Source organism: Ipomoea nil, unplaced genomic scaffold, assembly GCF_001879475.1.
Source record: "Ipomoea nil cultivar Tokyo-kokei standard unplaced genomic scaffold, Asagao_1.1 scaffold3169, whole genome shotgun sequence".
NCBI lineage: Eukaryota > Viridiplantae > Streptophyta > Magnoliopsida > Solanales > Convolvulaceae > Ipomoea > Ipomoea nil.
The window spans coordinates 2246254-2273943 of NW_017619597.1; the positions used below are offsets into that span (position 1 = coordinate 2246254).

The following is a 27690-nucleotide window of genomic DNA, read 5'->3' on the forward strand; positions in this document are numbered from 1 at the left end:
ATAACTAGTTGATAATATTAGCTGACTGTAGAAAAATGTCTGGTAAATTGGGTTAAATAGAAGTTATAACTAGTTGATAATATTAGCTGCTTGAAGAAAAATGTTTGGTAAATTAGCTGTTAGCTGATAATTGTTTGCTATAATTTCTTTATTCAAAAAGCTATTTGAAAAAACTGCTTTGAGCAATTATTTGTAAACTTTTTGAATTTTAACATTTTGAAATTACAAAAAGCTAATTAACTAAACACTTATATTAATTTTTTAACTAAGTTAAATAATTAATAATGGTCAAATAAATCAAAATTGACTAATAGGCTAATTATTTTAGCAAATCGGGCCATTATATAAGCTTCAAACAGAAGATTTAAAGGTAGAATCTTTAGAACTTTAACTCGGGCAAATGGTACTCGTTAACACTAATCATGGTAACGAAGACTTCAAGACGAAGTAATATACCTTACTCAACTACCTCAACTGCCAGAAACTTTACTGTTTTTTCACTTGCCGGGTTTCTCTCTCTAAATCTAATAATCACTCCCGCCGGCGTTAATTCAAGATCCCGGCAGGCTTCTGTAACAGATCTTGATAAGTAAAAAAAAAATGGTTTCTTTTCTCATTTTCTTGATCACGGGGTTGTTAGTTTCGTCGTCTCAGCTCATCGCCCATGCCCGCATCTTCACCTTCGAACTGCACCACCGGTTCTCCGATCCCGTCAAGAAATTGGCGGCGCAGAGAGCCGGCGGCGGCGTGTCTTTCCCGGTCGACAATTGGCCGGCCAAGGGCAGTCTTGATTATTATACCCAGCTGGCGACCCACGACCGGTTCTTACATGGCCGGAGACTGTCCAAGTCCGATGACGGCAAGCTCACTTTCGCAGATGGAAATTCCACTTTCCGGATCAGCTCTTTGGGATTGTAAGATCTCCAGTTCTTGAAAACTATATTAACCCATAATTTTGTTTTGTTCTGGGTAATTGTTAATGTGAGTTTGCTTTCACTTTTTTTTTTCATCTTGGAAATGTAGTTTGCATTACGCAACGGTGACTCTGGGGACGCCGGGGATGAAGTTTCTGGTGGCCCTGGATACTGGGAGTGATTTGTTTTGGGTTCCCTGTGATTGTGGCAACTGTACATCTACTGATGATTCCACTCTATACAATTCTGTATGTTAATGTTGCCTTATCCTTTCTATCTTTCAAGCTTTTTATTCATTCTTAGTCTTTTTTGCATGCGAGAAATCCCTCGCCCGAGACCCCCACACTCTCGCTAGATAGGATTCAGCGGCTAATTAGGTGGGAGGACCGCCCGTCACATTAGGTGTGACTCCCACACTGCGGGTGTCGGGGCTCGATCATGAGTTCTGCCCATAATCTGCCACCGAGGAACCAACTTAGCTACCCGTGCGGGTGTTCTTAGTATTTTTTTTTGTATTGAAGTGAATAGTTCTCTAAAAAGATGAGGAATTGAGATACTACCACTTCAAATCTTGAGTGTCAAGTGAATGGCAGACTAATTTTGAGCAGGAAGAAGATGTACCGTTTATGTGTTGTGGCTTTGATGCTGCAGGATTTTGCGCTTAGCATATACAACCTGAATGGATCATCGACGAGCAAGAAGGTCACCTGCAGCAACAGCTTTTGTTATCATCGTAATAACTGCCTTGGTACATTTAGCCATTGCCCTTACTCGGTTTCTTATCTCTCATCCGAGACCTCAACATCTGGAATACTGGTCGAGGATATCCTGCACTTGAAAACAGATGACGATGAAGACGACTTTGTTCAGGCATATGTTGTGTTCGGGTGAGTTTAGTATCTATCGTATATAGATTCAGCACTGGAGTTCAGATAGGAGTATCTGATAAAGGTGCAATTTTAAGTGTGCAGCTGTGGACAAGTACAAACTGGTTCTTTCCTGGATGTTGCAGCTCCTAATGGGTTATTCGGGCTTGGTTTCGAGAAAATATCGGTCCCTAGTATTCTGTCCCAGGAAGGATACATAGCAGATTCTTTCTCCATGTGCTTCGGGCACGATGGAGTAGGAAGAATTAACTTTGGAGATAAAGGAAGCCTAGACCAGGAAGAAACCCCGTTCAATTTGAATCCATTGCAGTAAGTGGTAATCAAATGAAAATAAGTAGTTTTCTTTGCTTCTTTCTTTCATCATTCTCTGAACCCTCTTTACTGGAACTGCAAAGCAGCCCGAGATACAATGTCAGCGTAGCACAGATTCGCGTTGGCACTAATATTATTGATTCTGAGTTTGCGGCACTTTTTGATACTGGAACTTCCTTCACATATCTAGAAGACCCATCGTACACAAAGCTTACAGAGAGTGTAAATATTCATATTCTTAATCTGTATATATAGCCAGGACTGAAGGTTTATCCTACTCTGCTTATTTTGCTTTTGTTGTCGTCTTCTTCCTTCAGTTCCACTCTCAAATACAGGATGCACGGTACGCTCTTGATCCAAGGATCCCCTTTGAGTATTGTTATGAAATGAGGTCAGACTAAGATACTATGAAGTCTATGATAGCTTTTCTTTTCTTGGTTTTTGCTTCTTTTGTCAGGGTCCTTATTGTCTTTATCTTCGTTTTGCACCCGATATTCACAGCCCTAATTCCAGTACTAGTTTGGTTCCTACTATGAGCCTAACCATGAAAGGCGGAGGTCATCTTGTCGTCTATGATCCAATAATTGTCATGTCCATGCAGGTATAATCTTCGTATATTTCACATACTCTCTCCCCCCGTAATAAATCCTATTGTAGGATTAGGACTAAATTCTATCCTGCCCGATAATTTTCAGAGCCAACTTGTATACTGCCTTGCTGTTCTGAAGAGCCAAGATTACAATATAATTGGGCGTAAGTTTCTTGTGTAAACGCAATATTTATTTCAAAATCTTGGCCCATCCTGATTACACAGCATAATCCCCCTTACAAAGCATAATTGTTAATGTTGTTACTGTCTTTTTTGCATTTTCCTAGAAAACTTTATGACAGGATACCGGTTTGTGTTTGATCGAGAAAAGGCTACTCTCGGGTGGAAGAAGTTCGACTGTGAGTTCTCTGACCTATCCAAATCCCCACAGTACAATTTCCAAAACATGGAATGAAATTTATGTCTCGGGTAGACCTAATTCCAAGAGTTTGCGGTTCTCACACAGGTTATGACATAGAGAAGGCGTCCATGTCCCTAAACAAAACCAGCGTGCAACCAGCTGTAGCTGTTGGCCAAGGAGGCAATGCCACCGCCACAGAACAAGATGGAAAGACCAATTTTGCTCAAAAATCATTTGCATTCTCAGTTTATCAAATGCCTATTTTTGGTCTGATCTACTCCTGCCTAGTATTTCTTGCCCTCCTTGTATAGACAGACTCAATATATCTATCTGTTGAACATAGTACTAATCACTAGCTTAGGTAGAATTTATTGTTTTCTGCAGTTTTTGCAGGCCATTTTGATCCTATAATGCTTTGTAGATATAATGTCAATATAAATGACAAAAAATATGTTCTTCCTCGGCTTGATTCTATGAGCATTGTTATGAAACGACAACAAACTCCTGTTTTTTTTTACCAAACCAATACTATATGCAAGAAATAAAGATAAAGCTGTTGACTTACAATCTAAGAGTAGTTTTCGGTTGAGTACGCTCCATTACTGATTGATTTAACTTGTTGGGATCGTTCTGCAATTCTCTCGTGTAGTGTCCAACGTGATCTCAACTAATTGGATATCGCCACTCAATCCGGATGCCTTGTGTGCTGGCATGAACGAGAACCCGTCGAGAAGCTTCACACACTTCAACCCCCACTTCACCATCAAGAACTCAATCAAGTGATGCCCACTGTGCATTGTTTAAACAGAAAACACAAGGCATTACCTGATAAGAAATGGGAACCAATAGTAGATCCAAAAAAGGGGGGTAATTGCAATTTGCAAAGGAAAGACAAGTACCTTCTATTGTGATATGAAGTTACAAAACTGGATGCGTGAGAATTCTCGAGCAAAAATGTCACAGTAGCAAAGAGATCATCGAAAGCTTGACAAACCATACAATATAACAATTCAGCTTCAGTTGACAGATGAAAGAAAGTAGAAAAATGTTTTTTTTTTTTTTTTTTAAACGCATTCTACCATTTGCATCATACAGCACATCAGCTCCAAGGATAATATTTGGGTGCAGATCGAAGACATATGAATCCCACAGGCCCCATGTAAGACCCATAATCTAGGAGACAACATGTAAATAGCAATCAATAGGTCTGTTGATAAAAATCCTGTAGACTTATATGCATAAAGTAGTAAAGTTCAGCCATTCTGTATCCCGTCTGGCAGTTATAATACTAAACAGCATAATAACAATAAAACTCCAGAAGAACAAGAAATTTCAATAATAATACTCCTTAGAAGAGAAGTACCGAAGAAAAAAGACATAGATACTAATTTCACGCTCCTGGCCTCTCCCTCTTTGCATTATACATTTCATGCATTTTATCTTTTTTTGGATGACGAGGGAAACCCGTAGCCACTACCCAAGGGTATACACTAGGTAAACCCCGAATTGTGTCCCTAGCTGGCAAAGGACCACAATGAGGTAAACCAGCCTAGGATGCCCATAACTGACTGGCAAAAACCAAGAAGTCCAATAGGTCACCCCCATTAGGAGTCGAAATTGTAACCTTGTATCAAGTCAACAACCTGACCAACTTGGTTGGGATTGTCCTACAATGAATGTCAAGTTTTTGGGGAAACACGGGTATTTTCCAATTATGTAACAAAGATTCAATTTGCATAATATGATGCTTCATATTCAAATTATCATATCTTAGTTAAAACTAAGTGAAAATTTAGCCATGGCACATAAGCTGGGACATAGAGAGTACCCCTGCAGCATATACTGAGAAATTTTAACTTCTTTATTTTATTTTTGAAATTTAATATACAGATTTATGACTATATAATATATTTCATGCATCATACGGTATTCATAACAAACAAAGCAACATGGTTTACCTTACACTTGAGATTATTTAAGTCACACTGTCTTCTCATATGAGCCAGGACCTGCAGATCCATGAACAAAGAACTATAAGAAACAGAAAACGTACCAGCTAGCTATACATGGAAACGCAAGCCAGGTATAAACTAGTGCCAAGTGATTTCCAAAGAAAATAAGAAGAATATAAGGTACTGAATTTCTTCAACAAATGTGATTTTCTTGCGATATATATTTTTGCAGTTTCATGCCGACTTCATTATTATTTAACTTTAAAAGATGGATATCAAGCAGGAAGGCGACAATCGTGGGCAGGTAGGAAATAATACTAAGAGCAAGAGCATTGTGCAAACAAGTTTGAAACTGGGGGGCAATGCAACCTCATTTGCTAGAAAAGTTCGTCTGTGCCATAGACAAGATCATGGTTTTCAGATGACAGACTTCCTCTGCATTTTTCTTCTGCAATTCACTCCGCAACAATGAAGATGATGACAGCAACTTGTTTTTATTGGCTTGTTGACAAAGGTAATGTTGTAATAAAATAAAATAAAATAAATTCCCAGGAAACTTAGAACCCCGCCTCATAGTGGTTCCACCAAAACAAGAAAGTGATTTCCCAAGAATTGCTACTTTGTAGGGCAATGCCATGCTTGTCAATCACTTTCTACCCAATCAAATTCACTGGAAAATGATATACTTTCCATTTTACCAAACACCCTCTTAGAGTTTGAAACAATCTCGGTGCTGAACCTATTACAATCCTTAACTAGAATTTCAACCTATGTTCCATGAAAGGTTTAACAATCTTGTACTGCAACTCAACTTTTCATATAGTAAACATACCTTGCACATACAAATTACAAACACATTCCCATTTTTGAAGAAACCAGTCACTGGTAAAAATAAAACAATAATCATCATTAATTATCTTAAACCCACACCTCAGGTCTGTTTGAATCATCTGTCAGCGTGACATCTGCCCCAACTTTTGCAGCAACTAATCCAGGCAATGAAGTTCCTGCACCAAGCTGTAGAATCAATAATCAGGTTATTAGCTACTCCCAGTAGAGCGGCCTATTAACTTTCTTAATTTGAATCTGTCAATTATGAGCAAACTAGATTGTTTTACCTCTTTAGTCATTTGCTAACTAAAATCACCTCATATAATAGTTGAGGTTTTTCTTGTCACTCAAAAAAAAATACGCACATTTTGAAAATGAACCTATTAAAGCTTTCTTCTAGAAGAAGAAGAAGAAACTATGCGTGAATTATACCTCCACAACGGCGGCGCCGGAAAAGCGTGACCTTTGTTGCCAAACGTACTCCGCTAGAATAACACTGCACGGCCACACGAACAGCCCGTACTCTTCTTTCATGTTCTGATGAGTAAACAACCAGAGGGATAGGCTATACTTAGATTCTGGAAAATTTTCCGGCGTTTTGTACAATAGAGGGGAACTAAAGACAGATACCAGATACTAGCCTCAATAATGGTGATGGAGAATCCATCCTCTGTATCCTCAGAGTTTCCGAAATGGTGGCAGGAGAAAGTAGTCATTTCTTGTTGCGCCGGCGACGTCCCGGCAGATTCGTCGTCGTTCTCTCGTTTCGCCTCCATTCCGCCGGGCAGTTCCCGGTCCGGCATTCGCCTTTTTTTTCCTACATGGACAAGTTTAGAGGGTTGTAAAACGGACCGGTCCAACAGAAACCTTAATGGGCCAGCATTTCTTTCGGCCCATATGGTCCATTGACTCGGGTCAAAATACACAATTTATATACTAAATGTTCACAATTTAAATTATGATCGTTTAGTATATAAAATTATGAAAATTCAGTATATAAATTGTGTGTTTTTTAACTTGGGTCCACCTTGTAAGGTGAACTGAGTCAACAGAATAATTTGCGGTCCATTATCGTTCATTCATGCTCTATTCACAAGAAGGTGAAATTCTTCAATCTCAAGCAAATGTGTCAAACAGACATGTTAACTCGAAATTCAATCTAGACTCGAATCGTTTAAACTGTCCTGTCCGTTTCATTTGCTATAATAGGTGGACTATGACTAGCTCGTTTTATATTATGAACATGATTGAACTTTGATTTTTGACCTATTGTCCGGTCCGTTCGGACACGTACATTCTTTAAAAAATATACTATATTTAGAGTGACATTTGTGTAAAATTGTCTCATGATATATGTTTTTGGACACAATTTACCACTTAAAAAAATTGCCGGCGTGCAGTTCATCCTTACCCAGTTACCCGTCTGACGGTCATTGCGTCTTCTGGATCACACCAGTCCAGACACCAGAAAATCAAGAAATAGAGAGAGAAAGTTGCCGGCGGAGGGCTCTTCCATGGCATTTGCTCACTACTTAGTTGCAGTTTCTCCGTCAGTTAAAACCTCAAAACTCCATTCTCGAACCTCAATTCTAACCCCATCCTTCTCTTCTTCTCTGTCCAATTCCTTGCTTAAGTTAAAGTCTCGCAATCTTACATTCCTTCCCAAACTCTATCGAATTGGGCAAACAGGTATCGCTAATTTCATTGCTTTAATTTCTCCAATTTTCTCATAGTTTCTGAAAACCCCGTTAACTGTTCATAATTTCTGGTACATGTCTATTGTCTAGTATGCAGTAGATGTTGTGTATTATTTTAATTTGCATGTATAAAGAATTGGCTGATCAAGAATCAAGCTTTAACCTTTAAGCCAGTAATTCTGTGAACTTTAATTTTAGTCTAATGGTGTGAATTGGTCAAATTGTTGACTGTTTTTGCCCTTTGAATTGTTAATTTACTGAAACTTTTTGTTCCAGAAGCTCCACTTAACAAAAAAATTAAGGAAATGTATCTTTAATGTCTAAATGTGCAACTTTGAATTGTTAATTTACTGAAACTTTGAATTGTTTTCATCTATGGTGTTATTGTGGATAACTTATTTAATGTCTAAATGTGCAACTGTTTCCAGTAAAAGCTAAGGCCCAAGTATCAGAGGCCACTTCAGCTGCAGATGCCTTTACTAATTTCAAGCATCTACTCTTACCAATCACCGATCGAAACCCTTATCTCTCTGAGGGTACAAGACAGGTTTACTGCTCTATGCACTTGGGCCTTGAATATTACCTTTTTTGTTTCGCTTAGTAGCTTTTCTTCGTTCTAAGTTTCACAGGTGAACACAAACTGGCTCCATTTATTTCAGGTTTAGTGGTTTAGGTATTGTTGTTAGTGTATATATTCTTTCGGGTTGACTTATCCTTGTCCGTGTATTTATTCTATGTTTTTTAATTTTTGGTTTTTTGACAGGCTGCGGCTACTACTGCTGCTTTGGCGAAGAAGTATGGAGCGGACATAACAGTTGTAGGCATGTCCCTTCATAGTTTTCTCTAAACTACAGACACTTTACTGGTATACTGTCCTTTAGTGCAAGTTTTGAACCAATGTAGAGCTTATGTTCTTTGCAGTTATTGATGAAAATGACAAAGCGTCACTGCCACAACATGAAACCCAACTCTCAAGCATTCGTTGGCACTTATCTGAAGGTGTGTGTTTAGTTGTTTACTGCTTTCTGGTCTTTTTATGGGACATAAAGGTTGTTTGAATTTCACTCTAGGTTGGTGCTCGGGTATGAAAGAAGCATTGCAAACACTTTTATGTGCTCATATTGCTTAAACAGCTACTTGACATGTCTATTCTGCTTGCGTGCAATGTTGCAGAAGGCGCTAGGCGTTAGTCGGGCGCCTCCTAGGCAGTCTAGTAATTTGAGTATATTGTCTCCACTTTTCCCACTCAGGGATGTGAGTTGTTAGACTATTATAATCCCACAAACTGGTCAACTACATATGTTACATGGTTAGTTGAGTACATGGATGAAGGAATATAGAAGAGGAGCAACTGAGCAGGCAAAAAATACCACTCGCCTGAGTTGGGCGCCAACTCAGCCTAGTTGGGCGCCAACTAGGCGGAGTTAGGTGCCCTACTTGGCGCCTAGGGCGCCAAGTCGGCCGGTTAGTCGGCCAGCCAACTAAAAGCCGCCTAGGGCTGAAATCGCCTCGGCCTAGGGGCACCTAGCGCCTAGGCCGATTTTTACAACATTGCTTGCGTGTTAAACTAAAATTGGTAATTGACTTCATTCTTCTTGGCGATGCTGATTTGACTACTATATCATATTGTCAAGGTGTAGCTTGGTGGTAAGTTGTACCTTCTTTCATGCAATAGAGCGAGTTCAAAGCCCACCACTCTCATCTCCCATAATATGTACAGAAAAGAAACATATAGCTCTAGAAATATATTTATTGTAAAGAAAACTCAGGAAAAGGGGCAGTTTTGCATATAGAACGCATTTCATATCAATTCAGCCCTTCTTTAATAAATCAATATCAGTACATTTTGCATGGTCCTAGAGGCTTTACTAACACACTGCTTCAAATGATCGTATAGGTGGCTTCCAGGAGTTTAAGCTGCTGGAGCGATTAGGGGAAGGGAACCAGCCCACAGCTATCATCGGTGAAATTGCTGACGAGATGAACTTGGATTTGGTTGTGCTGAGCATGGATGCCATCCACTCCAAACACGTAGATGCAAACCTGCTCGCGGAATTCATTCCCTGCCCCGTACTGCTTTTGCCGCTATGAGAAAACACCCTTAAAATGCCAAGAAATATGAGTTCTGATTTCATGGTCGAGAATGCAATCTTTACATCAAATGGCATTGACAGTGTCTTGTTTACTCATTCTCTCCCAACTTTTTCAACCATTTTGGGTTCTGTTATCTGTTATGTTTAAAATGCAGTCTGTTTTGTAATGTTCTGACTGTGTAATTGTCTATCTGGTGGTCTGATGTTTATAGAAGTGAAGGCATTGCTAGAAACCAGTTCAGATAGTAGAAACAGCTTCTTTATTGAGTTACAGTAGGACAATATATCCCACTAAAATGCTAAATAGAAGGCACGGACACAGGGTGTCTTATAATAGTGGCACCAAAATGAGTGAACAAAAAACAATTAGGTTGGACTCTTTGGGATTTGGGTGTAAAAGTGTCTAACTTGGTGTTAACTGTCAAGTGTCCAAGGTTTTTTTTTTTTTTTTGAAAAATTAAAGGGCCGTTTACTAACGGGAAATCTCTGGAAACGGGAAAATAGAAAATAATAAACACTTTTATTAGCATAGTTTTTCATTTTGAAAACTGAAAATAATTTTTGAAAATTTTTGGAAAACTATAACACTCTTAAAAACTGTTTTCTAAATGGAAAACAGAATCATCTATCATCTATTTAGTTATATGTCATTATAACCACATTACTATGATTATATTCATTATTATCTTATTTTACTTATTACTGAAAATGTTTGGTATAATGTGATCGCGTCCCTTGGTCTTCACCTCTAAAAATATAAAATGCGGCAACATTTCACCGTTATTTTGGTCGAAAGGACCAAAACTAATAAAAATAACAAAGTTAGACACCGAAAATAAAAAAATTTTAAAATTGTGTACCAAAAGTGATAGAACCTCAAAAATCGTGGGACCAAAAGTAAAATTAATTCTAAATTATAAATTAATTTTAATAAATTATATATAGTATTAATTCATAATTATGTAATGTTTTTTTTTTTTTTGTGAAGTTGGCTCGTGGAAAACAAGAGAGATGAACTACCACACTCTAATAGTACTAGCACCAAAAGCATCCGCCTCAAGCCTCAATAATGTTATCCGGCGGCGAGTCCAAAACAGTAGTCCCCCAAGTAATCGTTTGGTCAATGTTGGCGAGGTGATCCACACGTTTGTTCCCGTCCTTCAAGATGTGTTTGAAATTGATCTTCTCACATAATCGTGAAAGGAATTTACAATCTTTAGTAAGGGTTGAGGTGTTGTCCTTTTCTTCCTCAACCTCTTGCATCACAGTAACCACAGATTCATAATCGAGTTCCAGCATCACTCTAATAACCCCCTTTGCTTTTGCCAGCCGTAGACCCTCCTTTAGGCCCCACAGCTCCGCGGCAAAGCTATTAGTGTACCCAAATTTGGTGGTGAACCCAAAGATCCAGTCTCCACGGTGATCCCTAGCCAGCACTCCTGCACTGGCAAGGCCCGTACCTCTCTTGAAGGCCCCGTCTGTATTGAGTTTAACCTACCCATCCTGCGGGGGAGACCAGAAAGTCCAAGACATTATGCCCTCCGACCCGGTTGTGTGATTTGAGGTTGTAGCAATCGTATCCTTCTGCAGCTCTTCTACCCTTCGCACAATGTTGTCTAAGGAGCACGACTTTTGATCGAAGACACGCCGGTTTCTTGATTTCCACAACTCCCAGCAGGTGTACGCAAATGTAGTTGCCCACTGGTGCCCATGTATGAATTCCTTTGCCTTGCAGTTGTGTTTCAGCCACCCCACCCCCACCCCGTCGCCATGAGCTGAATTTTCTTTTTGTCATCGGTGTCCCCCCAAAGGAAACCCTTACAAATCTTGTCAACTTCATTGCAAATCCCCACCGGGAGCCGGAACACCTGCATGGTCGAGAGGGCCAATTGAACGAGAACCCTTCGCCCAGCAAGACAGAGCACATCCGCCTCTTCCAATTAACTAACTTTCTTTTCATACCCTCCAGAATGTACCCAAAAGTCCTTTTGGAAACTCTTTGTTAGAGAATTGGGACCCCGAGGTATTTCCCTAAATCATTTGAGACCGGGATGCTTGTAATCCTTTACAAACTTCTTTTAATACATGCACACATGTTAGCACTACAAAAAATATTAGATTTAGAGGTGTTGGTGTTCAAACCTGACCGCTTTAAGAAATTACTAAGGCAATCCATAATGATATGGCTCGGAGTGTCCGAGGCTTCGGAAAGTAGCATAAGGTCGTCCGCAAAGAAAAGATGAGAGACTCCCGTACCTCCTCTCGAAATCCCGACCGATTTCCAATTTTTCTTTTGGACTTCAACTTGAATGTCCCAAGACAACTTCTCTATGACCAGAATAAAGAGATACAGCGCCGCAAGGGGGTCCCCCTAACGAAGACCTTGCCCCAGGGTGAAGGGAGCAAGCTCTTCACCGTTCCAAAGTAAAGAAATGGAACTCTCCTTGATCGAGAACATAATGAGCATGATGAGCTGGCGGGGGAACCCAAAGTCCCCAAGGGTGGACTCTAGGAAGTCCCAATCGATGCTATCGTAGGCTTTGTGAAGATCTAATTTTATGGCCATTAGCCCCTTACCCCTTTACCCCATTTCTTATGACGCATCGTGTGAACAATTTCTTGGGTGAGGATAATGGTGTCCATTGTGAATCTCTCCGGCATGAAATTGTTTTGAGATAAGCCAATGAGCTTCTTCATAATGGGCCTCATTCTTTCAGGATCACCTTCGAGATGATTTTGAAAATAACATTAAATAAGATAATTATGTAATGTGATGACACTTTTACCGTTCTAAATGGGTGGTCACATGATCGAACCCGTGGTGGGAACTTTAATTCTTCCGAGAAATGTTTGAGAAAGTTTAAAACACATATCATGTTTAAAAAGAAAAGTTTAACAAGATTTGAGAATAATTTATTTTGAAATATAATTTTCCAGCATTGTAATTATAGAATATAAAAAGGAGAACATTTGGCATTAGGGTATAAAAAATAATAATTGAATGCAAGTCCAGCCTGCAATGAGCTGAAGGGTAATTTTGTAAATGTGGAATAGAAGAACCGGTTTTCTTGTTGTTAGTAGTAGACAGAGAAACAACTACTCCGTAATGTAGAGGAAAAGGACTAAAACAAAACGTAGCAGTAGAGGAGAAGAGAGGAGAGGAGAGGAGAGGAGAGGAGAGGAGAGAGAGTCCTCCTCTTGTGCTGTGACGGTGCGGTTGAAGCGCTCGAGACCGATTGCCTCTTCACCGACCTATTGGATCTTTCTTACTGATCGGCCTAAAATCTTTATCTTGGGAAAGTCTTGATTCTTTTTATTGTTTGGAATTTGTTATTTCGTTTGTTTATGATCTTTAGATTAGAAGATTTTACTCTGATTTTGAAACCCTAATTTGGAAGCTTATTATCAATTTTTGGATTTCCGAGCTTTCAGAGAAAGCAAACCCTAATTTTCACCGATGGCTACCGCTTCCTCTAACCCTACCCCTACTGCTCCAACTGCACTAAACGCCGCCGCCGCCACCGCCGGCGGGGTCAGTAGTCCCAAGTCTCGGCGCTGGACTCAGATAGTTGGCGAATCGGAATTAGTGCCTGTGGTGGTGATCCCTCCTCAATGCCCACCTTCTCCTTCGACTAGTGTTGCTCAAGAGCACATGGATAGCGTCTCTGGTTGGGCAACTGGGAATTCGCCTCTGCCATTGTTGCAGGATGCTGCTACTGAAGCTCAGCCTGAGAGCTTTGAGAATAGTGACAGTGGCAACAATGCTGTAAAGAAGCCAGCTTGGAACAAACCTAATGGTTCTACCGAGGCCGGTCCTGTGATGGGGGCAGTGTCTTGGCCTGCCCTCTCGGAATCCACAAAGGCTTCTCCGAAATCGGCTACTTATGATCCCCTAAAAACCCCATCGGATGGTTCAGTCCCTCCACCTCAGGTTATTTCCAATTGCATGCAATTAAAACAATGCCATATCCTTTTTAGCTTTATTTTCTTTTATATTATATGTTGCTGAAATATGTCATTCAATTCATAGTTGTACTCCTCTTTCATAACTCTATTTTTAAGTCTTCATTGGAACTTTTGTACATAAATAACATACTTGTTTTTATTCTTATTATTGAGCTATTCACTTTTGTATTTTTTGTGTGCATATGTTAGGGCACTGGCATAGCTCCATCATCTTCACCTAAGCCTGTTCATACTAATAATACAACTACTCCAAATTCAACTCCAAATCATGTCCCTGCGCGTCAGAGGTCTAATAAGCGTGCTGGTGGTGGGAACTCAAGCAATACTGCATTAGCTAACGGCAGTGTCTCTCAGCCGCAGCAACTACAAAGTTTGGTGGTGGAAATGGCACCTAATAGTGCTGGAAAACCCGGTGTGGAGCCATACTCGAGAGATAATGTGCATAGGGATGGTGGACAGAGGGGAGGATTTGGGTCCCAATCTATTGGTGGGAATGAGAACCAATACACACGAAGTTCACCCAGAAAGGGTAACGGTAGACCACGTCCTCGGGGGGATGGATCTTATCACCATGCTCATGGTGGTGCGCGTGATCAAGAACGTGGAAATCAGGAATGGAATGCTAATAGAAGTTTTGGCAGCAGAGATGCTCACTTGCAGCCACTGAGGGTGCCTTCTAGACCCTTCCTACGTGTCCCTCCCCCTTCTCCTCCTTTTATTCCCCCACTCATGCCTATGCGTCCTTTGGGCTCTCCTTTAGTTTATCCAGGTGAATTTTATTGTTTTTGAAGTTCTTCTCTTAGATTTGTGTCTATTTACTGATACATAATAAATTTACAGAAGTTCATCCTATGTATTATGTACCGGGGCCACATCCAGATTCACTAGTAATGCCTATGCTTGCTTCTCCGCCACCTGGCCCACCGGTGTTCTATCAATTTCTAGATCCCCTATTGCTTTCTAAGATAGTAAATCAGATAGAGTATTATTTCAGGTAGTTCCTTAACTAGGCATTGTTTCTTTTTTTTTTTTTTTTTTTTTTTTACAGGGTAGTTTTAGCTTATATTTAAAAGATGCTTCTTGAATACAAATGGTAATGTTTAATTTGCCTGTTCCCTGTTCCCATGCAGTAACGACAATTTAATTAAAGACATGTATTTGCGGAAAGAAATGGATGATCAAGGCTGGGTTCCCGTCAGATTAATAGCCACCTTCAAAAAAGTGAGTAGGTCAAATGAAGTGTCTTCCATACGTGAAAATATTTTTGTTTCTATTTACATCCTAAATCACAGTTTTACACTTTATGTACTGTCCAGCATTATATATTTATGTGTTAGTTTGCATTCTAGTTTTAAAACTGAAGTTCCCTTTCTGGAAATGGCGGTGACATTTGCATCTTCCACCTGACCCATGTGGGTTGTGCGGTTATAGTGTTTTGTTTTGCTGTTCTTTCCATTTTGTTATACACCCATTGGATTCGTACATGAAAGTATTATTTTATATCGACTGCTATAAGTATATATCTTTATTTATATGATAATGTTTCTCCTAGTTTAGACAAAAATGAATTTTCAAATTAAGGAATAATGAGCTATGCATATATGCCATGCCTGTGTGTATGCTGTTCAGTTGCATACATGCATATTGGCATACAATAGACCCAATTTTTTTCCATTTATGTATTTTTTGCATATTGGTTAAGTAAAAAAAAAATTGTTTTCATGTTGTGATATGTACTCAAGCTCTTTATTTTTGTGTTTTTGCATCTTTATGCATGGTTACGTTGTACAGCATGTTGAAAATTCCTTATATCATGAAGAAAAGGATAAAACCTTATTTAATATTATTGTTTTGCTTTTGATACCTATTAGCGCACCTGTATACCAATCTAAGTTTCAAATATTATATGATAGTTTAGGAAACTGGGTCATATGTTCAAGAAAATTTATGTTCTATTTCTTCACCTTGGCTGTTGAACCTCTCATTACGTGCATTTTTGGTTTAGTCGGAGGTCGGAAGTGTATCTCTTTTGTATATGTTTACCTGATAGAGTGTTGTAGTGCATGTTTGATTATTCTTGAAGCTCACTTTTTGGGATGAGTGTATCTTAAATCTTTCTTTCTTGTATATTGGTGCATGTTTTCGAGATATATTTTAATCTTATGCTGCGAATAGCCGAATACTAGTTTCGATTCTGTCAATGTATAGGTTGCAGTGTTGACGGACGATATACAACTCATATTGCATGCTATGCGAACTTCAACCATGATAGAAGTACAGGTATGACTGCTCTTTCCTTTAGACAATTTAACTAAACATCTACGCTATTCTTGTAATTGCATAAGTAGCTATATTACACTTGAAGTAACCTGGAATGTGTCTGAATCTGGCAATGGTTAATTTGATTTACTATGCAACATGTGAAGCCGTGCTTTTTGGAACAGAATAGTTACCGTATGTCGCTTGCTACTTTTCGTGAACTTACCTCGACATCATCTGTAGGAATAACATTAGATGTATATAGGTTGCTGTGCATGAAGTTGTGATCTATATCAGTGAATACATTTCGTTATGCAGGGTGAAAAATTGAGGGTACGAAATGACTGGAAAAAATGGATCGTGCCACCGTCCGTACAATATTCGATTTCAAGTCCTCAATCTGCCCGAAGTCCTGGTTCTGATGTACTTAGCCAGCATTTTCAGGGTGTCACCTTGGATGACAATAATGCTAATGAACATGAACGTGGCAATGCTGAAGCACATCTTAACAGATCATCGTCGGAGGTAAGTAATACATCTCAGCAATATCAGAGAGTGGAGTCGATACCAACGGGAAGTTGGAGGAACTAAGACTTGTGGTTGTGGTTTTTGTTTGCAGTAGAAGAATAGCCGAGTTCAATCTTGATGAGGGCACTCAGATTCTTTTTGAGGGACGGCGCAGACTCACAATGCGCCAGCTGGACAACCAAACAAGAAAAAAGGAGAAAAGAAAAGAGAAAGAGAACAATTTATTATTACTAAAAATAAACGAAAACACAAAAGATAGAGGATTAAACCGAGTTGGAAGCTGGTTGTTTGACTTGATGGGATGTATATTTCGTTTTGTTTTGGACAAAGTGTTGCCCGATTAATTATTCTGTGACTGTGTTATTACTATTTTATCCAACACAGGAGTTTTGATTCTGGTTGTCCATGTGAGACCCACCCATAGCTGTTGCTTTTCTTTGTGGTTGTTTTTGCATCTATTATACCTGCTTGGATAAAAGGTGGGATGAATAGTCTGCCTTTTTACCAAATCACAATACTGCATTGTAGTCTGGTTAGCTGGAGTTGATATTGTCTTGTTTTGTAGATTTAGGGGGCGTTTGGTTTGGGTTATCTAGGATAACCAAGGTTATATTTGGCTAGTTATACAAGATTTCCTTGTTTGGTTGAAGTTATCCAACTTTCCCATGGAATGTTATCTACCCTCCACATAAGCTTTTTTCATAATTTTGAGGGAATGTGATAACCTTCCTCTCCTTAGGTAATATAAGATTCCCTTGCTATTTTACAAAATTTGCCCTTCAGTTTGCAAGATGATTTGTAATATGAGGGCATTAAGGTAAAATAACCACTATAACATTCCCAACAATTCATCAACCAAACAGGTTTATATTATATAACCTAGTTTTTACCAAACAGAGGAATCAACATTCCCAGTAATCTAACATTTCCCGCAACCTAACATTCCATAAGGTAATCTAACATTCTGTGAACCAAATGCCCCCTTAGAGATTACTAGGGGTGTGTTTGGTTCGCACATAGGAATCAGAATCGGTATGGGTATCAAATACTTGGTAATGGTAATGGGTTGTGGTGAAAATATTTAACATGTTTGGTAGTAAGGTGGAATGGAAATGGTTACTAATAGTAGTGCTTGAGAATGAATAAGGGAATGAAACCCTTATTGTATTTGGGTATGGATTTTTCAATTGATGGAGTATTCGAAACCCATAGTAGTGTTCTAAAAACCTATCAACCAAACAACAACAATCACTTTCATACCCATTTCTATGGGCAAAACCCACCAACCAAACACACCCTAGTATTACTACATGTCTAGGGTAATATTGGTCAATAGTGGTTTTTTGATTATAGCGAAATTATCAATTTGGTCATTGACTATTTTTCTAGTCTAATTAAGGCAACTTTAAAATGTTTGTTTAGTCCATATCTATTTAATTTGGGGGTATTGTTTAAATTATCAATTTGGTATTTGACTATTTTTCATTTGTTTGCTGTGAAATTCTAGCAATACCTTGATTTAAGTAGATTTTTAAGTGAACGGATGACTAAATTATGATTTTCAAAGTTGAAGATTTAATTAGATAAAAAAGTCAATGATCAAATTGATAGTTTTGTTATAGTCGAGGATCATTTTGATAATTAACTCGTCTTTTAACCTGCTGTATATCTCTACAAGAGTCAAACATTCAAGTAGTTCGCCTAGTAATTATCGCAAATTGTTGGGTTTTGGATAAGAAGGGTGATTCGACTACAATGTATGACCCCAGTGGCGGACCCAGGAATTTTTTTCAGCGGGGGCAAAATATTAAAGGAAAATTGATAATTAGAAAAAAAAAATGAAACACTTAAAAAGTATAACCATAAATAATGTTGGATATAGGAAAATTATAAAACACATCAAAACATTATAAAAATATTCGTAACAAAATATGAATATACTCAATTTGATAAAATAATTTGAATAAAAGGTCCATTATAAATTACACATCTCATCTCATTATTAATATCAATGAAGATTATATTATTGTGTTGAAGCAATATGCACTATTAATAATATTGAAAATGTGAAATAATGTGAAAAGATAGTGTTAATGGTGAAAATGTGAAATAAAATGTCAAAAAAATTGAAAACAGACCACACGCTCATCCACAGATTCAAACCCTGGCCTACCTTTAAGCCAACCATGCGCTCTGCCAACTAGGCTAAGTCACATTTTGTTATCATTTCTCTATTTTTTGATACTTATACTAAAACTTCTACTATATATACACATATACATACAAGGGTTATATAAGAGGTGGGGGTAGGGTGAGTGGGGGCAGCTGACCCCATTGCCCCCACTGTGGGTCCGCCTCTGTATGACCCTATTGAATACTTGTATTATTCATGTGGTATGATTTATACTGTCAAAGTATAAATGAATAGAGTAAAAATGAGAGTATATGTGTTCACAATTGAAGGGTAACATTTAAATTATTTTTTTTTTAAATGGTCGAAGAGGTGACTTCGAAATATTATTCTTGTTACATAATTTACATGGTCAATGTACAAATGAATAGAGAGTAAAATGAGAGTATATATATGCCCAATCTTTCTTGATGATTGAAGAGGGCCTGAAAGATTCGACTAAGAAAAAATACAGTGAAGTCCAGTCCACCTGCCCATCACTGTTTACTAGTTGCATAAATTGGAATCAGAATATCTGAACTTTTTAATTTTATTATTTTTTTAAAAGCGAATGCACTCAAGAATCCTATTTGTGGCCCTCTTTCATTCTTATAAAGTACCCATTTTTACATCCCATTTGTGTCTCTATTGTCACATATCATCTCCGTCATCCGTGAGCTCAAGAGAAAGAAATGAAGCTTGACGGATCTCACACTATTGAGGATGCTCTAATACAAATTGGTTATTGACACACAATTTTAGATCAAATTATGGGTTATATGAGAAAAACTGTGCACGCACATAAACACACAATGTCGTACACATTTGTAGAAAAGTTAATTGCTAACCTCCATTGTTTGTCGTGAGAATGAAACCTGACAGACCTCACACTATTGAGGATGCTCTAATACAAATTGGTTATTGGATCTCATGAGAGAAACTATGCACTTCTGCGCACAAACACATTTACAAAAAAAAAAAAAAAAAAAAAAAAAAAAAAAAAAAAAAAACTAATTACTAACCCCCATTGTTCGTCGTGGGATGATATAAATCACGGCAACTCAATAGCTACAGTTGTCGAGGTTCAAACCTTGGTCTCTTCTCTCAAATTACTGTTTACTGAATCAGTGAACTAAGCACGTGTATTGTCCACTAGACCAATAGTTGAGATGATTTTCATTTTTACATATATTGAAAATAGAGCCAATTATCCACATAGTGTGTGTCGATATCAACATTTTATTTTCTAGATGAACTGCCCGTCACTTTATTAATTACTAGTTGCATAAATTGAATTGGAATCAGAATATTTGATCACAACAAGAAAAGCGATGCACTCGACATTTCATTTTGTGTCCCTTTCACATTAATATAAAGTAATGGATCAAATTATATGAGTCTAAGATTATACAAAAATGATTTTAGATTCAATTAGGGTTGGAGCTATAAGTCTGTTATATATACGAGCTCGAAATTATAGCCTAAATATAGTTTTAAAGAACTTTTTTCGCAAGGCTTAGCAAGTAAGAGTGAAATTATGTTGTGGTAAAATTTGAATTAATTTATGGGAATAGGGATAAGAAGTTGATTAATAGGAACGATAAGGGTAACTCGTTGTCATTATCAGTGGTTTACTATGTAAACTCAATCTTATGAGTCTCGTCAAAAAAAAATCACAATAAGATAAATAAACTTAATCAAAAGATGACGTATTGTCACTCTTTTTTTAGTGATAGAAAAACTTGCAATCACTATTCGAGAGTGTGCACTGGTAAATTTCACTTTGTGAACCTAGCTGACAAATGATCATAAGAAAAAAAAAAAAAAAAAAAAAAAAAGTTAACTTATTTGGTGACGAGAAAAACTGGCAACTACCACTCGAGAATATGCACTGCATGGGTTAAACCCTACATTGTGACCTTAGCCCACAAAGAAAAAATTAACCTAGTTGTCCATAACTAACCAGTTTAAATAAAAAATGTCAATAGATTACCCCCTCTAAAAACCGAACTTAAAACATTATAATTACTAAATTAATAATCAGACCGACTTGTTTGAGGTTGCCCCTCTTTCCATTATATACATGGCAGCTATGGAGAATGTGTGGTGCCAGCCACTGTTTGTAGCTACCAAAACATATATGGATCCAATTCGGGAAGACATGAACCTCTCCTCTCTCCAGAATGGCGGCCCGACAAGCGTCAAAGGTTTCATGGCGGCGCCGCCCTTGGAACACTCTCCGCCCATTAATCTCACTCTCAACTTGGTATCCGAGCTCCCCTGCTATGACAATTTGGAGCCCTTGACGCAAGAACTTCAGAATGCGGTTTTTGATGATGTCTTGCCGACTTGCAATATCCCCCCTGCCGCCAACGGGGGAAAGAGGTCGCCGCCGCCCGACCAGAAACGCCGCCGGCTTATCAAGAACCGGATCTCAGCTGCTCGATCAAGAGCTAGAAAACAGGAAAGCCCCCCACACCATTATTAATTCATGCTACTAATAACATTTTTTTTTGTTATACCACGAGTTACCAGACCGTATTATACTCAAACTAATGTTATTCTAGTTTGAGTAATAAGGAAAAAGATGTGTGACTCACTCACATATTCTTCTGAACTATATGTATCAGTGACATTAACTTGTAATCTTACTGAGAATAGTAAATTCCGTCTTGTAACCCTAACCAGCAAAATATTAAATTGGGTAAATTAGTTTAGCTTGATTGTAGTCTACCATTTCAAATCAAGAAGTCTAAATAGACGACTCTAATAGGAATCGAACGAACTTATAACCTTGTAGTTGATTATATTGCAGGCATACACGCATGAGTTGGAGCTGGAAGTTGCCGAGTTGAGTAAAGAAAATGCGAGGCTCAAGAAACAGCATCACGAGGTAGAATGTTTTTGTTCTTTTGGGCATTATTATTTGATGCTAATTCAGCATTTGTATGACAATAAGTTTTTGTTTCATTGAACTGGGCAGTTGTCGGTAGCTGCGGCCGATCACCGTCGCCAGCACCGCCCTCTCCGCCGCACGTCGTCCTCTCCCTTCTGACTCCATCATCTTTCCCGCCACCACTACAACTTTGCGGCCGCTTCACAAGCTTATGAGGCGGCGTTTATTTTTTTAATTTAAGACATGCAAATCAGTATCAGTGTTGGAATTAAAATTTTATCAATTTGAAATGTGATAATTGTAATTATAATTAGGAAACTTAATTTGTGACCATTTTGATAGAACAATCCTGTTTTACTCATCTTTCTCTATAATATAAAGTAAGAGACTTTTGGTAACCAAAAAAAAGAGAAGAAAATCATGGTTTCCTGCCCTATGAAAACGACAACGTTTAGGGATTGGTATTTTTTTATATATATAAAATTTGTTGCTATATATTTGTAAAAATGTTGTATTCCAAGGCAGCCGGTGTACATTAATTATTAACAAATGAGTCTTGGAATTTTTTTTTTTTTTTTTTTGAAGCATAGCAAAAGCATTTTATTACGTTTTTTTAATGCGACAACAGCTCCAAATAGACAAAATTGCATGCGTTAATAGAATTAATCATTTTGACTATTTACCAAGGTGGCGTTTCAGGTTACAAGCAATGAGATGTTCTGAATAGACTTTAACTGTAGGGGCACATTTAAATCCTTACCATACTAACGAAATTTGCTATTTTAGTATAATTTAGGAACGACGAGTGAACATAAAAAGTGTAACGCCAATGATAGCTTAAGGGTGAAAAGTGATTATGACCAACACTTAAAGATGAATTATACAACTATTCTATATGACTTAAGGATGAAAAGTGCAATTTTGCCTATAAATAATTAATTTTCCCTATGGTCAAATAGTCACTAAAAGTGGGAAAAACTTGAGTATAATTTTACTTAGAAAAAGTTTCATTTTTGGTCTCTTGACTATTCATGTATCAAATTTGGTCTTTAACTTTTAATATTTTCAAATTAGGTGCATGACTGTGTAATTTGTATCACATTTGTATCCTTCACTATTAATATTTTCAAATTAGGTACATTTCTTTGTAATTTGTATCACATTTGGTACTACCGTCCAATTTTCAGACCAACTATTGCCGGAATTTCAACAAGAAAAATAATTATTGCAACAATAATTGGCTGAAAATTGAACTCTTTTTTTTTTTTTTTTGTTGAAGTTTCGACAATAGTTGGCCAAAAAACTGAACGATAGGACCAAATTAAATTATATAGTTATGCACTCAATTTTAAAATATTAATAATTAATAACTAAATGTGATACAAATTATATGGTCATATATCTAATTTGAAAATATTAATAGTCAAGGACCAAATTTGATATTGGACAAAAAGTGAAATTTAATCTTTTACTGATTTCAAAGTATTTCTTGATAACCTAGCATCAATTCCGTTGTCGTCCAGCGGTTAGGATATCTGGCTTTCACCCAGGAGACCCGGGTTCGATTCCCGGCAACGGAATATTTTTTGGCTTTACATGAAGCTTTGCCCAGACATATGGAAGGAGGAAAACCATAGAGCCATCTCCTCTGTGGTCACTTCTCTTTTCCCCTTCTCCGGCGGCCCACCGTCTTCCACCGGAAACCGACAAACCGGGCACGTTTTCCGGCCAGCACTCAGCCACTTATCAACGCACGACCTATGAAACCTGTGCATGCAAGGCAGTACACGAAAGCTCCCCCCTTCCTTCAACCTCGACAAGCAAACACAGCATAACCCCTCCCCGTGAACGGTGGTGCTCTCTCGACCGTCGGATTTAGAGCAGAACGATGAGTAATCGTTGATTGTCGTCTGCCGGTGTGTTTTGCTGAAGAGGGCGGAAATGGAGAGCACTAGCTTCTTGAGCAACAACATTATTATTATTATTATTATTATTATTACATTAATTATGGTATTAATGATTTGATTTGGTGGAGAAGTTGTAGATAGATGGAGAGAAACACTTTGTGCATGGGGCCATGATATATATAAAGAATAGTGTAGAGAAGATGGTAGTAATTAATTTAATTAGTTTTGTTACCTTTGGATCACTTGTTTTGCATGGTATGTAAGGGTGGTTAAAGCAACAAATCCTAAGATACTTTGTGGAACACGTTTATGTCTTATCACTTTATTAAATATTAACTTTTTCAGGGGCGTTTTGGTCTTTTCCCAAAACGCTAAATCCCAAACGCTACTAATTATAGCGTTTGGGGTTTCAGCGGTTTGGAATCAAACCGTTAAAGATGGTCAAATTTGCTAAAAATTAACTGATTTACTAAACAACCAAACATGTTCTTAATCCTCCATATCATATCATACCGTAATAATTATTTTGGATTGGGTTGAATACCATTACTCCACCAAAGAGAAATATAAGTTTGAAACTCAAATTTAAGGAGCTCTTATCACTCTAATACTAAAAATTGATTAGAGTAAATTGTCAAATGTGTCTCAACTGACTTACAAGTCAAATTGGTAAGCAGGGATTACCAATTGCCACTGGCAAGCAAGCAATCAAATGAATCAATTATATAGGAAGTGACTGAAAACTCAAACATATACACAGCCGAATCTGAGCAAGCTAAGCTATCAAAAAGCTAGTTTGCCTTACAAATAAAGATGATTAATCCATGACATAAAAGAAGTACTATTCACAATAGCGCCTGGTGGGCTAGCCATATCACCAATGTATGTAGCTTTAAACTATATATACATCTAAAATATCAGAAAAATCTACCATACTTTCTATTACACCATAGAGGAGTCCATGAATTGGGAGGGTGGAGGGCTGGTTTTCGTCTTCTGTGTACCTGCACAATGAACCCTGTATGCATTCTTAACGAATAACGAATGTGTATGTAGTAATGGTAACAGTAGAGTCGTCGAAGCTGAATAGCTTAATGCAATTAGTTATTCAAAATGCAACATGCCCACACATTTAAGCCTAAACACTTCGAAAAAAGATGATCTTGTTCATAGTTATCGTGTTCTCGGTTGAAGGCTTGAAGCTAGAAATGAAAGGGTTGAGCTTTAATTTGGCTTTAAGGCATTACCATCAATTCCTCGAATCTCCACTTCTCGCCATTCCTGGACGAGGGCACAGCAACAGCACATTGCGTGGGAGAGGAAGTCATCAATGAATCCTCCCTGCATACCCAAAGTAAAGGCAGTATACACCACCAATTAATAAGATGTTTTGTTGTTCTGTGATCTGCTTCTGGAAATATGACTCAAAAGTTTTCTTTATATAAACGTGTGTGTGTGTGTGTGTGTGTGTGCATAAATAGTTAAAACATAGGCAAGGAGTGCGAGGTAATACCACGATGCTTAGCTTTTTCCGGAGTTTTCTTCTGATGCAGCAAGTGTAACAGCAGCAGGACAACACTAAGGAGTATGCCATTATTTCATTAAAGGCTTCTGCAGAAGCTGCATGCCAGACAAAAAACAAAGTGCCATCTTTTCTTACACGTGATCTGTATATGGAGTAGTTATAAGACAACTTTGAACTGAATTTAGAGAGTCTCACATATATGCCTGTTGTACGCTACAGTCGCTATTCTCGACAATGTCCCACAAGGAAAGAACATGGTTTTTATGCCTGCACCAAAAATGTTCTTCTATGCTCATTGTTGTCAGAAAGATGACCTACAGAATCATCATCTTAAACTCTGCTGAAAGGTAGTAGTAAAGTGTGCCAATATAAACTACTTAATATCCATAGTTTCTTTCGGCATCTTGCTAATCTCAAAGCTAAAATGTCAGCCATCTTTGTGCATATCGGAAATGAGGAAGTAAAAGCAGAATGAAAATGAGGAAGAAAAAGAATAATAAACTTAGTTAAAGTAGAATGATGTCCTGTGTGGCGTACACAGGAGAGGTTCTGAACAACAGCCCAGAAGATCAGAATGCCATTGTTCGTATCGATGTGAACCCTTGGAAGAGAGCAAATCATGTCTGGATGAAAATGAAGAATTATTCCTGCATAATAGAAACTACACTTGGTAAGGAACTAGAAGAAGAGTAAAAGTGTGATAAATGTTGTGTTGTATTGAATTATCAATACAACGAGGCATAATGAACTTCAAGATCATCTGGAAAAAGTCTGAACCATCCACGCAAGAAAATAAATGGACAAGACAACAGAAACATATGCAACACGACTATTTCTTTTATTAAGAAAACCAACCTTGAAACTGACCGTTTCTCATTACTCTTTTTATAGTTTTGGTTATAGTGATCCTGATCAATATAAGCAGCAGAGTTATCATGCTCCGCCTTATTAGGAGGTTTGACTGGTGAACTTGTTTCTGAAAGAGAACTAGATGCAACGACTTCAGTGACATCAAGAATATGCTGAATGAATTCACACTGATGCACATCCAGATTCGCTTGCGAAAGTTGCAGCTCTAGGTGAAGCTTTTCATTTTCTTTTCGAAGTGCCTCGTTGATGGGCATGCTCGGGTAGGAACAAGAAAGGGTTTTCTTCAACACAACCGCATCATCTAAGGAGGGATCTGGCTTCAGAATGACTTCTTGCACCTTCCTGTCTTCATCATCCAGCGTGTATTCACGCTGGTCCATTTCAATAATTTCCAACCTCTCCTGAGAATATATGGAAAAACAGCAACACATTTAAGTAAAGAAAGCAGCCATTTCACTTTTCTTTCACTACGTTTAAACTCCTGCCATTTTACCAGCTTGGATTATGCATTCCTTACCACATTCTACTCATAATAACTAGACTAGCTAGTGCAGATACCAATCTGGGATCGCCATATTTTTAACATTGATTCAAGAAATTAACATGGAAATATGATGCAGTAAAATGGAAAGTGTGGGGAAATTTTCAGTACCCTGACACGAGTATTGTCCACCAGAGTGATGAGGGGAATGATCTTCAAATATCTGTCAATCTCATTCTGAGCCTTCCTGAACTGATAAACAATGCTCCACCCCATAGCCAGAAGATAAAGATAGCTTCGGTCCTGACAACTATTAACCAACACATAAGACCTCCTCAATGCATCTTCAAACTGTTCCAGCGGCTCCCGGGTTTCTGGATACATCTTCAGGTCTGATATCTTGAGCTGTTCCAACAAATTGCCAATCAACTTCAGATGCTGCGCGAACTGCCTGCAATTCTTCTTGTGCATCTTGGCTGTGCTTGCCGCCTTCACTATCATCCCAATTAGCCTTGCTGCATCGATCCCAGTTAGCTGTGCAACATTTGCCATTTCACCAAGAAGTTCCCAAGAAGCCATTGTTTCCCCCACTCAAGAACCCTCCCTCAATCCTATCCACTGTTAGTTCAACCCAATTATACACACATTCTGCAGATCAACACAACAATTCCATAATTAGTTAGAACCAATCGCCCTTTCTCCTCTTTCCATAACATTCCAATGGCTTCAAACTGAATGTAGAAAGAATTTCACTTCTACACCTCAGATCGAATACCTAATTTCCCAAAAGCTATTGCAAATCAAATCCAATAACATCAAACCGCCATTAATATAATGCAGATCCTCAAATTCCAGTGAGAAGAAATTACAGTAAATCTCTCACATTCCTCTTCCACAAAGAGAAGATCAAAAGATAGTAAGAATGCAGAGAGAAAAAGGAATGAAACTCAAGTTCCAATAATTGGACAAAATATCAAAACAAAAGCATACGACTATACGAGTACTGATTAAACTCTTTAACGGCGTCACCTAATTGTAACTCCCACGGTCTCCTTACTGTTGCTCACCGGATTTTACAGCTCTCATTCTTTCCAATTTCCAAATAAAACCTGTTTACAATGGAAATCAACTAACAAAAAGAGCATAACCATTATACTAATTGCGCCATGCATATACAATTTAACTTTGTTCCGTGAAGGTCAGAACTCCAAGTCCAAAGTGGCAACGTAATAGTTGGGCAGAGCCTCAAACCACTGGGTACTACGTTTCTATTACAATTACAATGTAGTATTTGTTCATAACTATTAGGCTCGAACTCATAACTAGTTGGGTGGAGGCTCGAACCACTAGATACTACTAACTCTATTATAATACAGTATCTGTTCATAATTACAGAGGTTCAAATCCACAAGTAATTTAGTACCACTAGACCACAAGGTCATACGTATATAT

At 38.1% G+C, this 27690-nt stretch overlaps 6 protein-coding genes and 1 non-coding gene across 13 annotated transcripts; 5 read left to right on the top strand and 2 right to left on the bottom strand.

The window, feature by feature from the left end:
* Positions 1–58: 58 nt before the first annotated feature.
* On the bottom strand, positions 59–6676 carry LOC109167624 (methyltransferase-like protein 23). 2 transcript variants are annotated; one of them, XR_002051881.1, is made up of 8 exons: positions 6488–6676; positions 6279–6383; positions 5946–6032; positions 5022–5072; positions 4143–4236; positions 3963–4047; positions 3582–3852; positions 59–69 (listed from the first exon to the last, which is right to left on the bottom strand). XR_002051881.1 is itself a non-coding variant. In XM_019316679.1 (7 exons), the coding sequence occupies exons 1-7, from the start codon at positions 6647–6649 to the stop codon at positions 3675–3677; spliced, it is 762 nt and encodes a 253-aa protein (XP_019172224.1). In that variant the 5' UTR covers positions 6650–6676; the 3' UTR covers positions 3438–3674. The 2 variants fall into 2 exon arrangements, 1 of the variants encoding a protein (XP_019172224.1); XM_019316679.1 differs by lacking the exon at positions 59–69 and having other exon boundaries at positions 3438–3852.
* LOC109167623 (aspartyl protease family protein 1) lies at positions 406–3535 on the top strand. Of its 3 annotated transcripts, none has more exons than XM_019316676.1 (10): positions 409–914; positions 1024–1162; positions 1566–1801; positions 1886–2110; positions 2197–2335; positions 2431–2504; positions 2615–2714; positions 2809–2866; positions 2990–3061; positions 3169–3535. In XM_019316676.1, exons 1-10 carry the CDS (start codon positions 601–603, stop codon positions 3372–3374), a joined length of 1563 nt encoding a protein of 520 aa, XP_019172221.1. In that variant the 5' UTR covers positions 409–600; the 3' UTR covers positions 3375–3535. The 3 variants fall into 3 exon arrangements, with proteins under 3 accessions (XP_019172223.1, XP_019172221.1, XP_019172222.1); XM_019316677.1 differs by having other exon boundaries at positions 411–914; positions 2200–2335; positions 3169–3532; XM_019316678.1 differs by lacking the exon at positions 3169–3535 and having other exon boundaries at positions 406–914; positions 2809–2878; positions 2921–3003.
* A 569-nt stretch (positions 6677–7245) lies between the features above and the next one.
* Positions 7246–9869, top strand: LOC109167625. The gene is made up of 5 exons (XM_019316680.1): positions 7246–7535; positions 7972–8090; positions 8307–8364; positions 8465–8542; positions 9441–9869. The coding sequence occupies exons 1-5, from the start codon at positions 7361–7363 to the stop codon at positions 9632–9634; spliced, it is 624 nt and encodes a 207-aa protein (XP_019172225.1). The 5' UTR covers positions 7246–7360; the 3' UTR covers positions 9635–9869.
* Positions 9870–12708: 2839 nt separating this feature from the next.
* On the top strand, positions 12709–16793 carry LOC109167656 (la-related protein 1C-like). 2 transcript variants are annotated; one of them, XM_019316728.1, is made up of 7 exons: positions 12709–13567; positions 13792–14371; positions 14443–14596; positions 14733–14823; positions 15811–15882; positions 16180–16386; positions 16484–16793. In XM_019316728.1, the coding sequence occupies exons 1-7, from the start codon at positions 13094–13096 to the stop codon at positions 16505–16507; spliced, it is 1602 nt and encodes a 533-aa protein (XP_019172273.1). In that variant the 5' UTR covers positions 12709–13093; the 3' UTR covers positions 16508–16793. The 2 variants fall into 2 exon arrangements, with proteins under 2 accessions (XP_019172273.1, XP_019172274.1); XM_019316729.1 differs by having other exon boundaries at positions 12710–13567; positions 16481–16793.
* A 3901-nt stretch (positions 16794–20694) lies between these two features.
* LOC109167658 (protein FD-like) lies at positions 20695–21954 on the top strand. Its single transcript, XM_019316733.1, has 3 exons — positions 20695–21023; positions 21375–21452; positions 21543–21954. The coding sequence occupies exons 1-3, from the start codon at positions 20700–20702 to the stop codon at positions 21612–21614; spliced, it is 474 nt and encodes a 157-aa protein (XP_019172278.1). The 5' UTR covers positions 20695–20699; the 3' UTR covers positions 21615–21954.
* Positions 21955–22963: 1009 nt separating this feature from the next.
* TRNAE-UUC lies at positions 22964–23035 on the top strand. The gene has a single exon. It is a non-coding gene; the product is annotated as a tRNA-Glu (tRNA).
* A 1040-nt stretch (positions 23036–24075) lies between these two features.
* LOC109167657 (protein MID1-COMPLEMENTING ACTIVITY 1-like) lies at positions 24076–27428 on the bottom strand. Of its 3 annotated transcripts, XM_019316730.1 has the most exons (8): positions 27014–27427; positions 26410–26886; positions 25743–26158; positions 25425–25534; positions 25083–25154; positions 24876–24982; positions 24610–24703; positions 24076–24380 (listed from the first exon to the last, which is right to left on the bottom strand). In XM_019316730.1, the coding sequence occupies exons 2-8, from the start codon at positions 26815–26817 to the stop codon at positions 24280–24282; spliced, it is 1308 nt and encodes a 435-aa protein (XP_019172275.1). In that variant the 5' UTR covers positions 26818–26886; positions 27014–27427; the 3' UTR covers positions 24076–24279. The 3 variants fall into 3 exon arrangements, with proteins under 3 accessions (XP_019172275.1, XP_019172276.1, XP_019172277.1); XM_019316731.1 differs by having other exon boundaries at positions 25755–26158; positions 26410–27428; XM_019316732.1 differs by having other exon boundaries at positions 24076–24366; positions 26410–27425.
* Between the last annotated feature and the right edge of the window lie 262 nt (positions 27429–27690).